This window comes from Sapajus apella, unplaced genomic scaffold (assembly GCF_009761245.1).
Source record: "Sapajus apella isolate SASKATOON/1434 unplaced genomic scaffold, GSC_monkey_1.0 scaffold88, whole genome shotgun sequence".
In the NCBI taxonomy this organism is placed as follows: Eukaryota; Metazoa; Chordata; class Mammalia; order Primates; family Cebidae; genus Sapajus; species Sapajus apella.
This window is the reverse complement of record NW_022437028.1, coordinates 7,813,939-7,828,316: the sequence shown is the minus strand read 5'-3', so window position 1 is coordinate 7,828,316 and position 14,378 is coordinate 7,813,939. Positions and strand designations below refer to the sequence as shown.

The window sequence follows — 14,378 nt, the reverse complement described above, 5'->3', positions numbered from 1 at the left end:
GAAGGAAGGAAGGAAGGAAGGAAGGAAGGAAGGAAGGAAGGAAGGAAATGGAAAAAGAAAGGAAAGAAAAAGGAAGGAAAGAAAAAGGAAAAAAAAAAAGACTCCTGTAGCCAAATGTGTGGGCTTTTCTGCCAAACACCAAGCAAGCAATCAATTCTGCAGCTGGGTGACTTTCAACCCAGTTCAATCTGGACACTACCTGGAGGTCGCGACAGATCCCACAGGTGGAGGCTCAGTCCCACAAGACTGCCCCCCACTCCCAACGCCACTCACAAGCCTCAGGTTATTCTACCTGCTCTCTGACTGACTGGCTACATACTGGGAGTTCCACGACCCCCCGATGGGTTCCATTAATTTGCTAGAGCAGCTCACAGAACTCAGGGAATAACTCACTTATATTCGCATGTTGATTATAAAGGATATTACAAAGGGTACAGATGGGCCAGGTGCGGTGACTCGTGCCTGTAATCTCAGCACTTTGGGAAGCTGAGGTGGGAGGACTGCTTGAGGCCAGGAGTTCCAGACCAGCTTGGGCAAGATAGCAAGACCCCCATCTCTAGAAAGAAATAAACTAAAATAATAATAATTTAAAAAGATACAGATTGGCCAGAGGCAGTGGCTCAAGTCAGCAACCCTAGCACTTTGGGAGGCCAAGGAAGAACAGTTTCTTGAGCTCAGGAGTTCGAGCCCAGCTTGTTCAACATGGTGAAACCCTGTCTCAGCCAGGCGTGGTGGCTCACGCCTGTAATCCCAGCACTTTAAGAGGTTGAGGCGGGCGCATCACCTGAGGTCATGAGTTTGAGACCAGCCTGGACAACATGGAGAAACCCTGTCTCTATTAAAAATACAAAAAAATTAGCTGGCGTTATGGCAGTCGCCTGTAATCCCAGCTACTCGGGAGGCTGAGGCAAGAGGAGAATTGCTTAAACCTGGGAGTTGGAGGTTGCAGTGAGCCAAAATTGCGCCATTGCACTCCAGCCTGGTCGACAGAGCAGGACTCCATCTCAAAAGCAAACAAACAAACAAATTATCCAGGCATGGTGCAAGCCTGTAGTCCCAGCTACTTGAGAGGCTGAAGCAGGAGGATCACTTGGGTAGGGGAGGCAGAGGTTGCAGTGAGCTGTGATCGCACCACTGCACTCCAGCCTGAGCAACAAAGTGAGAGCCTGTCTCAAAAACAAAAGCAAACAAACAAACAGCGCTGGGCTCATGCCTGTAATCCCAACCCTTTGAGAGGCCAAGGCAGGCAGATCACTTGAGGCCAGGAGTTCGAGACCAGCCCGGCCAACATGGCCAAACCCTATCTCTATTAAAAATACAAAAATTGGCCAGGTGAGGTAATGCACACCTGTAATCCCAGCACTTTTGGTGGCCGAAGTGGTTCACAAGATCAGGAGCTCAAAACCAGCCTGGCCAAGATAGAGAAACCCTGTCTCTACTAAAAATACAAAATTTAGCCTGGCATGGTGGCAGGTGCCTGTAATCCCAGCTACTTATGAGGGTGGGAGGCTGAGGCAGAGAATTGCTTGAACCCGGGAGGCAGAGGTTGCAGTGAGCTGAGATCGTGCCACTGCACTTCAGCCTGGGTCACACAGCGAGACTTCATCTCAAACAAACAAACAAACAAAAACCAAAAATTAACCAGGCATGGTGGTGTATGCCTGTAATCCCAGCATACTTGGGAGGCTGAGGTGGGAGGATTGATTGAACTGGGGAAGCGGAGGCTGCATTCCAGACTGCATGACGGAATGAGACCCTGTCTCAGGAAAAAAAAAAAAAAAAAAAACTATACAGATGAAGACATGCCTAGGGTGAGGCATGGGGAGTGGGGTTTGGAACTCTATGTCCTCCCAGAGTGCACCACTCTGCCAGAACTGCCACACCTTCACGTCCAACCCCAGTCCTCTTGGGCCTTTTACAGAGGGTTTCTTGGATAGGCATGATTGACACCTGTGTGGAAATGTGATTGGACAAAAGGGTGCAACCGGCCTAATACTAATAGACTCATTGGGGAGGCCGGGTGCGGTGGGTGGCTCACGCCTGTAATTCCAGCACTTTGGGAGGCCGAGGAGGGCCAATCACAAGGTCAGGAGTTTGAGATCAGCCTGGCCAATATGGTGAAACCCCATCTCTCTACTAAAAATACAAAAATTAGCCGGGCATGTAGTCCCAGCTACTCAGGAGACTGAGGCAGGAGAATCGTTTGAACCTGGGAGGTGGAGGTTGCAGTGAGCTGGAGTGCAGGTGCCACTGCACTCCACCATGGGCGACAGAGCAAGAGTCCGTCTCAAAAAAAGGAAAAAAAAAAAAGACCAATTGGGGAAACCCAGCCAGGCCTGTCTGTTCAGATTCTCCTCGGCCGCTCTCTGTGTACTGCTCCTTTCTCTGGGGGATGGGGCAGGACCCCTTCTGAAATGAGGGTCTCATGACCCACAATCAGACGAGGTAGGTCAGAGCATCTCTTAATAACCAGCTTCAGACAGAACGGCAGGGGAAGATTCCAGTTATTTTTAGTTTCTATGGCCTGCCTTGGGGAGAAAAAGGAGCAGGAGAGAGGAGGCCAGGAGGAGGTCAGAGAGAGAGAGACTGTGTTTTCTGAAGCCTGCTTCTGAGGCCAAAAGTGCCCCCATGTTCTAACAAAAGACCGCCTTTCACTGTTATCGATCTGAAGCTGTTCTGAAGTTGCTTGGGGAATTGAGGACATAGGCCAAATACTCTAACAAGAGAAGGGCTGATTGTTTTAGTTACTTAGGAAATAACAAGGGCTTTCGGAGTTATGAGCCAAGAACCTCGGACCCATATATAGGATCTATAAATGGGTATACAGATAATAGCACAGCGCCCTTAAAAAAGACACCTGAGAGAGACCCTCCTCCCTTCTCCATGTGAGGTCAGAGTGAGAAGATGACACCCATGATGAAGCGAACCCTCTCCAGACGCCATTTCGGCTGGTGCTTTGATCTCGGGCGTCCTAGATTCCAAAACTTTGAGATATATATATACACACACATATATTTTTTCTTTTTTTTTTGAGACAGAGTTTCACTCTTGTCACCCAGGCTGGAGTGCCATGGTGCAATCTCGGCTCACTGCAACTTCTGCCTCCCGGGTTCAAGCGATTCTCCTGCCTCAGCCTCCCGAGTGGCTGGGATTATAGGCACGTACCACCACTGCCAGCTAATTTTGTATTTTTAGTAGAGATGGGGTTTCACCATGTTGGTCAGGCTCTTCGCTCTTGTTGGCTGGGCATGGTGACTCATGCTTGTAATCCCAGCACTTTGGAAGGCCAAAGCAGGTGGATTGCTTCAGGCCAGGATTTTGAGACCAGCCTGGCCAACAGGATGAAACCTTGCCTCTACAAAAAATATCAAAATTAGCTGGGTTGTGGTGGTGCATGATGTAGTCCCAGCTACTTGGGAGGCTGAGGCGGGAGAATTGCTTGAACCCGGGAGGCGGAGGTTGCAATGAGCCGAGATTGTGCCATTGCACTACAGCCTGGTCGACACAGCCAGATTTTTTTCCAAAAAAAAAAAAAAAAAAAAAAAAGAGAACCCATGGATTGAAATGTGTTGTAGTCCAGTGCAGTTGCCTTTCTTACTGATGCTCAAGTTATTTAATTTTTGGATAAATTGCTGTTTTAAAACAGCTTTTAAAGCAACACAGAGGGCCAGGTGCGGTGGCTCACACCTGTAATCCTGGCACTTTTGGAGGCCGAGGTGGGTGGGAGGATTGCTAGAGCCCAGGAGCTCAAGACCAGCCTGGGCAACATGATGGAGCCGTTGCATTCCAGCCTGGGTGACAAGCTAGACCCTGTGTCAAAACAAAGAAAAAAAAAAAAAATCAGAGAAGGTCATAATAGATCTTTTTATTTTTCTTTGAGATGGAGTCTCACTGTCGTCCAGGCTGGAATGCAGCAGTGCCATCTCAGCTCACTGCAACCTCTGCCTCCCGGGTTCAAGTGATTCTCCTGCCTCAGTCCTCAGCCTCTCAAGTAGCTGGGATTATGGGTACCTGCAACCACACCCAGCTAATTTTTGTATTTTTAGTAGAGACGCGTTTTCGCCATGTTGGCCAGGCCGGAGAAGGTCTTCTTTTTTCTTTCTTTCTTTCTTTTTTTTTTTTTTTTTTTTTGTCTTTGGAGAAGGTCTTGATCGATCTTTAGGGGGATGGCAAGGAGGACCCTGAACCAGCCTGGCAGATTGGCAGGTCAGGGAAGGTGTCTTGGAACTAGAACCTACACCGAATCTCAAAGATCCCCTTCCAGATAAAGAGGGCTGGGTCCCTCAGGTGGGAGGGGACAGCCTGAGTAAAGCCCGGGGCTGAGACACAGCCTGATTTGCAAGAACAAGCAGTTCTTGGTTGTCTGCACTGGGTGGGGCTGCACCTTGGACCCAGCCTGTTGGCAGAGGCTGGCTAGCCCCAGGACCTCAAGCAAGAGAGGGACAGATTTGCCTTCTCTGTAGAGACAGCCCTCTGGTGGCCATATGGAGGGTGGCAGGGAAGAATAGCCCTGAAAGAAAGCGACAGGCTGAGCTCCTAACGCAAACGCTATTGCTTTTTTTGCTTTTTTAAAAGACGGGGCTTTGGCCAGGTGTGCTGGCTCAAGCCTGTAATCCCAGCACTTTGGGAGGCTGAGGTGGGTGGATCACGAGGTCAGGAGATCGAGATTATCCTGGGCAGTGTGGTGAAACACCGTCTCTACTAAAAATACAAAAAAATTTGCTGGACTCAGTGGCGGGTGCCTGTAATCTCAGCTACTCAAGAGGCTGAGGCATGATCTCAGCTCACTGCAACCTCCACCTCCTGTGTTCAAGCAATTCTCCTGCCTCAGCCTCCTGAGTAATTAGGATTTCAGGCGCCTGCCACCATGCCTGGCTAATTTTTGTATTTTTAGTAGAGAAGGGGTTTCACCATGTTGGCCAGGCTGGTTTCAAACTCCTGACCTAGTAATCTGCCTGCCTTGGCCTCCCAAAGTGCTGGGATTACAGACGTGAACCACCGCACTCGGCATTTTTATTTTTTTTAATTTTTTAATTTTTTTTTTTTTTTTTTTTTGTGAGGAGTCTCACACTGTCACCCAGGCTAGAATGCAATGGCGTGATATTGGCTCACTGCAACCTCTGCCTCCCAGGTTCAAGTGAATTTCCTGCCTCAGCCTCCCAAGTAGGTGGGATTACAGGTGCCTACCACCATGCCTGGCTAATTTTTGTATTTTTACAAAATTAAAATAGAGATGGGGTTTAGTAGAGATGGGGTTTCACTATGTTGGCCAGGCTGGTCTTGATCTTCTGACCTCGGGCTGGGCATGGTGGCCCATGCCTGTAATCCCAGAACTTTTGGGCGGATCACAAGATAAAGAGGTGGAGACCATCCTGGCCAACAGGGTGAAACCCTGTCTCTACTAAAATACAATTAGTCTCAGCTACTCGGGAAGTTGAGGCAGAATTGCTTGAACCTGGGAGGCCGAGGTTGCAGTGAGCCAAGATTTCGCCACTGCACTCCAGCCTGGCGCCTGGTGACAGAACAGGACTCTGTCTCAAAACAAAACCAAACAAAAACACAAAAACTCCTGACCTTGTGATCTGCCTGCCTCAGCCTCCCAAAGTGCTGGGATTATAAGTGTGAGCTACCACGCCTGGCCCAGCCTTTTTTTGTTGGTTTAAGACCGGGTCTTGCTCTGCCTCCCAGGCTGACACAATCATAGCTCACTGCAGCCTCCCGCTCCTGGGCCTCAGTCTACGAGTACCTGCAACTACAGGCACATGCCACCAAGCCTGGCTAATTTTTTATATATTTTTTGTAGAGACAGGGTCTTGCTATGTTGCCCAGTCTGGTCTTGAACTCCTGGACTCAAGCGATCCTTCCACCTCAGCCTCCCAAACTGCTGGGATCACAGATGTGAACCATCTGCAGTAGGTGTTAATGTTGCTAGGGTCAAACCTTGCTTCATCTGATCTCTCCAGCCCCAAGGAAACATAAAGGATGGTGAGTGTGTGCCGAAGCCAGCTGTGTGCGTAACTCTTATCTTTCCTCCCCTGGGGATGGTGCCATTGCCCCATCCTGTTAAGTGCCCTTGACCCAGCTCACCTTTAGCTCTTGGAATTCTGCCGTCTACCCTAACTACTTCACCTCCACCTAACTCCTGCTCACTCTTCTTTTTTTCTTGTTTTTTGAGATGGAGTCTCACCCTGTTGCCCAGGCTAGAGTGCAATGGCGAGATCTTGGCCCACTGAAACCTCCGCCTCCCAGATTCAAGGGATTCTCCTGCCTCAGCCTCCCAAGTAGCTGGGATTACAGGTGCCCACCACAACCCCCAACTAATTTTTTTTTTTGTATCTTTAGTAGAGACGGGGTTTCACCTTGTTGGTCAGGCTGGTCTTGAACTCCTGACCTCTTGATCCGCCCACCTCGGCCTCCCAAAGTGCTAGGATTATATGCTTGAGCCACCACACCCAGCCAATCCTGCTCACTCTTCAAAGACTACCGATCCATGCATTCTCCCACCTAACTCCATCCAATGCCCGACAGCTCTTTGCTAAGCAGATGCCTTTATTTATAAACAAAGAAGTAAACAGGCAAAAGAAAGAGATTTGTCCAAAGCCATGCCACAGACTGAAGTCTCACTGGGAGGACAGTTCAGGGTCCTGATACCCCGTCTAAGGCAGCGGCTTTGTAGCACATCAGGACGGGGATGGGCCATGCTCACTTCCAGAACAATTATAGCTTTAACAATACTTTTATTTTTATTTTTTGAGATGGAATCTCACTTTGTTGCCCAGGCTGGAGTGCAGTGACACAATCTCAGCTCACTGCAACCTCCGCCTCCTGGGTTCAACAGATTCTCCTGCCTCAGCCTCCTGAGTAGCTGGGATTGCAGACATGAGCCACCATGCCCGGCTAATGTTTGTGTTTTCAGTAGAGAGGGGGTTTCACCATGCTAGCCAGGCTGGTCTTGAACTCCTGACCTCAGGTGATCCGCCCGCCTTGGCTTCCCAAAGTGCTGGGATTACAGGCGTGAACCACTGCGCCTGGCCTATTACAGCTTTAACAACATTTTTTATTTTTTTAGATGGAGCCTCGCTGTGTCGCCCAGGCTGGAGTGCAGTGGCGCCGTCTCAGCTCCCTGCAACCTCCGTCTCCCAGGTTCAAGCAATTCTCCTGCCTCAGCCTCCCGAGTAGCTGGGATTACAGGCACACTCCACCCTGCCCAGCTAAGTAACAACATTATGTTTAATTTTTGTAAGAAGGAAGTTTCACTGTGTTGCCCAGGCCAGTCTTCAACTCCCAGGCTCCAGCAACCCTCCCGCCTCGGCCTCCCAAAGTGCTGGGATTACAGGCAAGGCGTGAGCTAGGGATTACCATGCTAGGCCTAGAACTACCTTTTATTGGAGACACGGAGCCCACAGTGGGTGGAGGTCTCAGTGCCCTGGGCTCAGGGGCTCAGCGAGAGGCCGCAGCCAGGCTAGATGAGGGTGAGGCAGGTGGAAGCAGGGACTCCACAGCTCTCCTTGTGCTCCTCGAAGAGCTTCTCCAGGGCCATCATGTAGAGTGCGTGATAGTGATTGACTTCCTCTTCAGTGGGGTGGAGGCGCTGGGGGACAGGGATGGGGCGGCCCACTGCAGGGAGAGGGAGACATAGGTGGCGAGAGGTCCCTGATGCCCACGCGGCTGCTGGCAGCCGTCCCCCTGGAGGTGGGCACTCACCCACAGTGGTGATGGGCACAGCAAAGGGCAGCAGGCCCCAGGAGGTGGCTGAGAAGAGACTGCGACCCCAGAAGATGCACGGAGAGAAGCCCATGAGCTTCTTGAAGGTGAGCTGGCACCAGTGCTGCCAGGAGCCCGTGGCAAAAGCTTTCAGTCTAAAGATGTCATTCTCCCCAAAGGAGTACACGGGCACCAGGGATGCCCTGGAAAGGAGCAAGAGAGAAGAGCAGGCTCAGGCTGCTGGACTGCCCCAAGACGGGCACCTCAGAGGCTATAAGCCCCTCCCCTATATCCAGATGCTACCTTCCAGGGCCATTCAAAGCATGACTATGGCCTCAAAGAAAGATCTAGAAAACAGGATTCGCCTTTCTTTTCTCTCTCTCCTTCCTTCCTTTTCTTTCTCCTTCCTCCCTCCTTCTTTCTTTTTCCTTCCTTCCTTCCTTTCTTTCTCTTTCTCCCTCCCTCCCTCCCTCCCTCCCTCCCTTCTTTCCTTCCTTCCTCCTCTCTCTCTCTCTGTTTCTTTTCTTTTTTTTTTTTTTGAGGTGGAGTCTCTGTCACCCAGGCTGGAGGGCCGTGGCAGAGTCTCCGTTCACCGCAACCTCCGCCTCCCAGTTTCAAGCCGTTCTCCTGCCTCAGCCTCCCGAGTAGCTGGGATTACAGGTACTTGCCATCACGCCCAACTAATTTTTTGTATTTTTAGGAGAGATGAGGTTTCACTGTGTTCGGCAGGGTGATCTCAATCTCCTTACCCTGTGATCTGCCTGCCTCGACCCCCCAAAGTGCTGGGATTACAGGCACGAGCCACTGTGCCCGGCCTTCTTTCTTTTTCTTTTTTTTTCTTAGAGACTGAGTATTGTTGCTAGGCGTGGTGGCTCACTCTGTAATCCCAGAACTTTGGGAGGCCGAGGCAGGAGGATCAGGTCAGGAGTTGGAGACCAGCTTGGCCAACATGATGAAACCCCCGTCTCTGCAAAAATACAAAAAATTAGGCCACACGTGGTGGCTTATGCCTGTAATCCCAACACTTTAGGAGGCTGAGGCAGGGGAATCACAAGGTCAGGAGTTCAACACCGGCCTGGCCAAAATGGAAAACCCCATCTCTACAAAAAATACAAAGATCAGCCAGGTATGGTGGTGGGTGCCTGTAATCCCAGCTACTCAGGAGGCTGAGGCAGAATTGCTTGAATCCAGGAGGCAGAGATTGCAGTAAGCTGAGATCATACCATTTTGCACTCCAGCCTGGGCGACAAGAGCAAGACTCCATCCCCCCGAAAAAAAAAATTTAGCCAGGCGTGGTGGCGCACACTTGTAATCCCAGCTACTGCAGAGGCTGAGGCACAAGAATTGCTTGAACCCAGGAGGCAGAGGTTGCTGTGAGCCAATATCACACCACTGCACTTCAGCCTGGGTGACAAAGTAAGATTCTGTCTCAAAACATAAATAGGCTGCGTGCAGTGGCTCACGCCTGTAATCCCAACACTTTGGGAGGCTTAGGTGGGTGGATCACCTGAAGTCAGGACTTTGAGACCAGCCTGACCAATACGGCGAAATCCTAGCTCTGCTAAAAATACAAAAAAATTAGCCGGGTATGGTGATGTGCACCTGTAGTGCCAGCTATTTGGGAGGTTGAGACAGAAGAATTGCTTGAATTCCGGAAGTGGAGGTTGCAGTGAGCTGAGATCGGTGCCACTGCACTCCAGCCTGGGTAATAAATAAATAAATAAAAATTAAAAATAAATAACAATTTTTTAAAAATTAATTTTTTTAAAAAAATAAATACGGGTTTTCACCATGTTGGTTGGGCTGGTCTTGAACTCCCAACCTCAGGTGATCCACCCACCTTGGCCTCCAAAGTGCTTGGATTACAGGCGTGAGCCACCACGCCCGGCCTTTTAAAAAAATTTAAAGAGACGAGGCCTTGCTCTCCTGGCCAGGCTGGAGGGCGGTGGTGCAATCATAGCTCACTGCAGCTTCAACCTCCAGGGCTCAAGTCATCCTCCCACCTTGGCCTCCTGAGTAGCTGAAACCACGGGAGTACACCACCACACCTGGCTAATTTTTTTTTTTTTTTGTAGAGATTAGGTCTCCCTATGTTGCCCAGACTGGTCTTGAACTCCTGGCTTCAAGTGATCTTCCTGCCCTGGCCTCCCAAAACACAGGAATGGCAGGTGCGAACCACCACACCCAGCCAGGACTCACATGTCTTGAGACACAATTGTGTAGTGGGCCTTCTCATAGCCATTTTCTCATTCAGTCTTTGCAACAACAACATTGTGGCAAGGTAGGTATCAGCCCTCTTCACAGGTAAACAAACAAGTCTGGCTGGGCGCGGAGGCTCACTCCTGTGCTCCCAGCACTTTGGGAGGCCAAGGCGGGTGGATCACTTGAGGCCAGGAGTTCAAGACCAGCCTGGCCAACATCGTGAAACCCAGTCTCTACTAAAAACACAAAACTTAGCCGGGTGTGGTGGCATGCACCTGTGGTCTCAACTACTCGGGAGGCTGAGGCAGGGGAATCACTTGAACTGGGGAGGCGAAGGTTGCAGTGAGCCAACATCATGCCATTGCACTCCAGCCCGGGCGACAGAATAAGACTGTCTCAACAGCAACAACAAAACAAGTCCAAAGTATTGCCTTTTTTTTTTTTTTTTTTGACATGGAGTCTCACACTGTTACCCGGGCTGGAGTGCAATGGCGTGATCTTGGCTCACTGCAACCTCTGCCTCCCGGATTCAAGCGATACTCCTGCCTCTGCCTCCCGAGTAGCTGGGATTACAGGTGCACACCAGCATGCCCGGCTAATTATTTGTATTTTTAGTAGAGACAGGGTTTCACTGTGCTGGCCAGGATGGTCTCGAACTCCTGACCTCATGATCCGTCCGCCTCAGCCTCCCAAAGTGCTGGAATTACAGGCGTGAACCACCGAGACCGCCGGCCTTGACTTTAAGATGGGGGTCAGGAGTGAATCCAGGGCTTCTGAGCCCAAGGCCCCTGCTATTTGCATTATGGTTTGTCTCCTCGCGGGTAGGAAGGAGCCTGGGGTAAGCGAAGCCCGTGTTTCGCACCAAGTCATGCCCTGGAGAGCCTGGCACTGGTCTCTGGGTACTCAGATCCACCCTGCAGGGACCTGGATGTCTGGGGACTGAGACAGGGCATAAACCAGCAGAGAACTGACAGGTGGGGCCTGCATGCACGCTCACCCGTGTCTCAGCGCCAGGCGCACAAAGCCTTTGCGCTTCCGGAGAGTGAGGCAGTGCTCCCCCTGGACTGAATACAGCGCCTCATGGGCACCCCCGACCATGATGACCACGGCCTGCCCGAGCTGGGGCTGGGATAGGATGAAGTCCAGGCTCTGGCGACTCACGGGACGGAGTCCTGTGGGCAGGAGGAGGTGGAAAGTAGTCACCATCTGCTTCCACGGCACCCCAGCCCCTCACCCAGACTTTAGTTCCAAAACCCCCTACCCGCATTTCCAAGGCAGGGAAGCTACAGCCAAATGCTCACTGCAAGTCTGGCCAGTGCTCAGGCTGGCCCCTGTTCTGGGGACTTATTGTGGGCGGGGGTCCCCGAGGGGCTGGGGAACATCTGGCCAGAGTCGCCTCCTCCCATTTGGCTCACCAAAGGACATGATGTAGTCGCGGTAGACCGGGACGTAGAAGAGGCCAGCCAGCACGGCTAACCAGGGCCGGAGCCCAGGGAAGAGCTGGGAGAAGCCATTGCTCTCGGTGGAGAAATTACAGAGGAATCCTGTGCACATGACCCCATGTGGGTGGGCGCCCAGCACGTAGTTCCGGTCCGGGGGCAGCTCTGCCGTTTTCACCAGCTTCGGGGTATTGGGCAGAATGAAGGGAGGATGGCAGGCAAGGCACTGGCTGAAAAGAGGGGCCCTCCACCCCAACAGACTTCCGAGTTCAAGGTCCTTAGGATAGGGTCAAGGGCGCACTCTTCTTTTTTAAGAAACAGGGTCTCACTCTGTTGCTCAGGCTGGAGTGCAGTGGCACAATCATAGCTCACTGCAGCCTCCAACTCCTGGGCTCAAGCAATCCTCCCACCTCAGCCTCCCAAAGTGCTAGGATTATAGGCATGAGCCACGGCACCCCACCAAGTGCCCACTCCTTTTTTTTCTTTTTGAGACAGAGTCTCACTCTGTTGCCCAGGCTGGAGTATGATGGTGCCATCTCAGCTCACTGCAACCTCCGCCTCTTGGGTTCAAGTGATTCTCCTGCCTCAGCCTCACTAATAGCTGGGATTATAGGGGCCTGCCATGGCGCCTGGCTAATTTTTTTTGTAATTTTTAGTAGAGACGGGGTTTCACCATCTTTGCCAGACTGGTCTTGAACTCCTGACCTCATGATCCACCCACCTCAGCCTCCCAAAGTGCTGGGATTACAGGCATGAGCCACCATGCCTGGCCCCAAGGGCCCACTCTTAAACACCTTCCACTCCCAGGCTGGGCTCAGTGGCTCATGGCTGTAATCCTGGCACTTTGGGAGGCCAAGGTGGGCAGATCACTTGAGGCCAGGAGTTTAAAACCAGCCTGGCCAACATGTTGAAACCCTGTCTCTACTAAAACTACAAAAATTAGCAGGGAATGGTTGAGGGGGCCTATAATCCCAGCTACCTGGGAGGCTGAAGCACAAGAATAGCTTGAACTCGGGAGGTGGAGGTTGCAATGAGCAAATTGCACCACTGCACTCCAGCCTGGGTGGCAAAGGGAGACAGCCTCAAAACAAAATAAACAAACAAACAAACAAAAACCCCACCACCCACTCCCTGTCCGCCTGCCTGAGATTAGCCAGCAGGGACTCAGGCCCCAGCACAGGGAAGCACTCCTAGGAGTGGGAGATGGGGAGAGGGAGGAAGCAACATCTCTGCAGGGTGACCCATCACCTTAACAGGATAATAGTCTCTTAGTTGTCTCCAAATGGCCTGGTTCCTCATCCACTCAGAACGCCTTCCACCTGCAGACAATGAGATCCTGGTGGAAGGACCCCCGCGGCCCCCTCCTCTCACCCCCCAAGTCCTCACCATCTCCTACCTGGGCCCCCGTCCGGAGCTCACCTTGGTTGGGTGTGTCCCAGTCCACGTAGAGCCACACCAAGTATAAAACCGAGAAGGGCCAGAGTGACGTGAAGAGGAGGATGAGGACAAGAAGGGAGAAGAAAGGGCCTGGGTGAAGGGTGAGAAAGAAGAGTTCACTTCTTTTTTGAGACGGAGTCCTGCGCTGTCACCCAGGCTGGAGTGCAGTGGCGCAATCTCAGCTCACTCCAGCCTCCGCCCTCAGGTTCAAGCAATTCTCCTGCCTTAGCCTATGCATTAGCTGGAATTACAGGCGCCTGCCACCATGCCTGGCTAATTTTTTTGTTTTAAGTAGAGACCGGGTTTCACCATGTTGGCCAGGCTGGTCTCGAACTCCTGACCTCAGGTGATCCACCTGCCTTGGCTTCCCAAAGTGCTGGGATACAGGCATGGGCCACTGCCTCCAGTCACAAGTTCACTTCAGAAATGCCGTCATTCCCTCCAGGCGCTCCCTTCCCTTCCTCCCCTGCAGAACATCCAGCCATCTCCTCTGGCCCTCTCCTGTCACCTGGTCACTGTCCTCAGGCATGCAAGCCAGGAGCCCAGCCACTCCGTCCAAGCCCTACTCCCCTGGCAGACCCCAAGCACCCTTGCCTCCCTCTCTCTCACCCATGAAGAGGAAAGTAAGCACATATTGGTAAGCGCCCACTGCTTCCAGATGCTGCTTCTGCGGAGTTTTGGAGGTGGTGGGGGGCGGCGGGGCTGTGGACATTCCCATTGCAGAAGCTCCCCTCTTCCAGCAGAAGCCCGAACCCGGAGGACAAACGATGAAGGCTTGGGTGTGGACCGCAGACTTTCTCCCTACAGGAGCCAGCCTTGGGGGCCTGGCTAAGTTGCAAATCACCTCCCGGAATAGCCTGTGTCCCCAGGTGTGTGAGTGGGGAGATCTTTGGGTCTCCCCAGAGAGAGAAATGTCTCCAAGTTTTTTCTCAGCCTGACCTTTGAACTTTGTAAGTTAGTCACCAGCCTGGGCTGTCTGCTGGGTGGGGCTGGGAGGGGCAAGGGGTGTGCAAAGGAGAGGCGACACCGAGTGCCTCGAGGCATTGATGTTGCGTAGACCAGAGTGATCTGGCTAGCCCACCCACTGGGTCCTGGGCGCTGGCAGGGCACCAGGAGCGCTGCTGAGACTATTTGACCTCTAGTGGGGGAGCAGGGCCCTGAGCAGTTTGCATCTCCAGGAACATCAAGCTCACCACCCCTGCCTGGACCTCCCCCTGCCATGCACAAACACACACACGCGTAGGCTGCAGGTCTGTTCCCCTGATTTATTTATTTTTGAGACGGAGTCTTGCTCTGTCTCCCAGGCTGAAGTGCAGTGGCCTGATACCGGCTCACTGCAGCCTCCATCTCCCAAGTTCAAGCATTTCTCTGCCTCAGCCTCCCAAGCAGCCGGGATTACAGGCGCCGCCACCTGTAAATTAGCGTCCAGCTAATTTTTGTATTTTTAGTAGAGACGGGGTTTCACTATGTTGGCCAGGCTGGTCTTGACCTTGTGATCCACCCGCCTTGGCCTCCCAAAGTGCTGGGATTACAGGTGTGAGCCCCCGGGCCCAGCGCTCTTTCTTTCTCACTCTTTCTTTCTCTCTTTCTTTTGAA

At 52.0% G+C, this 14,378-nt stretch overlaps 1 protein-coding gene across 1 annotated transcript; it reads right to left on the bottom strand.

Annotated features, from left to right (window-relative positions):
- Positions 1–7,366: 7,366 nt before the first annotated feature.
- MOGAT3 (monoacylglycerol O-acyltransferase 3) lies at positions 7,367–13,708 on the bottom strand. The gene is made up of 7 exons (XM_032255097.1): positions 13,392–13,708; positions 12,765–12,872; positions 12,594–12,664; positions 11,322–11,526; positions 10,904–11,078; positions 7,705–7,907; positions 7,367–7,617 (listed from the first exon to the last, which is right to left on the bottom strand). The coding sequence occupies exons 1-7, from the start codon at positions 13,498–13,500 to the stop codon at positions 7,463–7,465; spliced, it is 1,026 nt and encodes a 341-aa protein (XP_032110988.1). The 5' UTR covers positions 13,501–13,708; the 3' UTR covers positions 7,367–7,462.
- Positions 13,709–14,378: the final 670 nt, after the last annotated feature.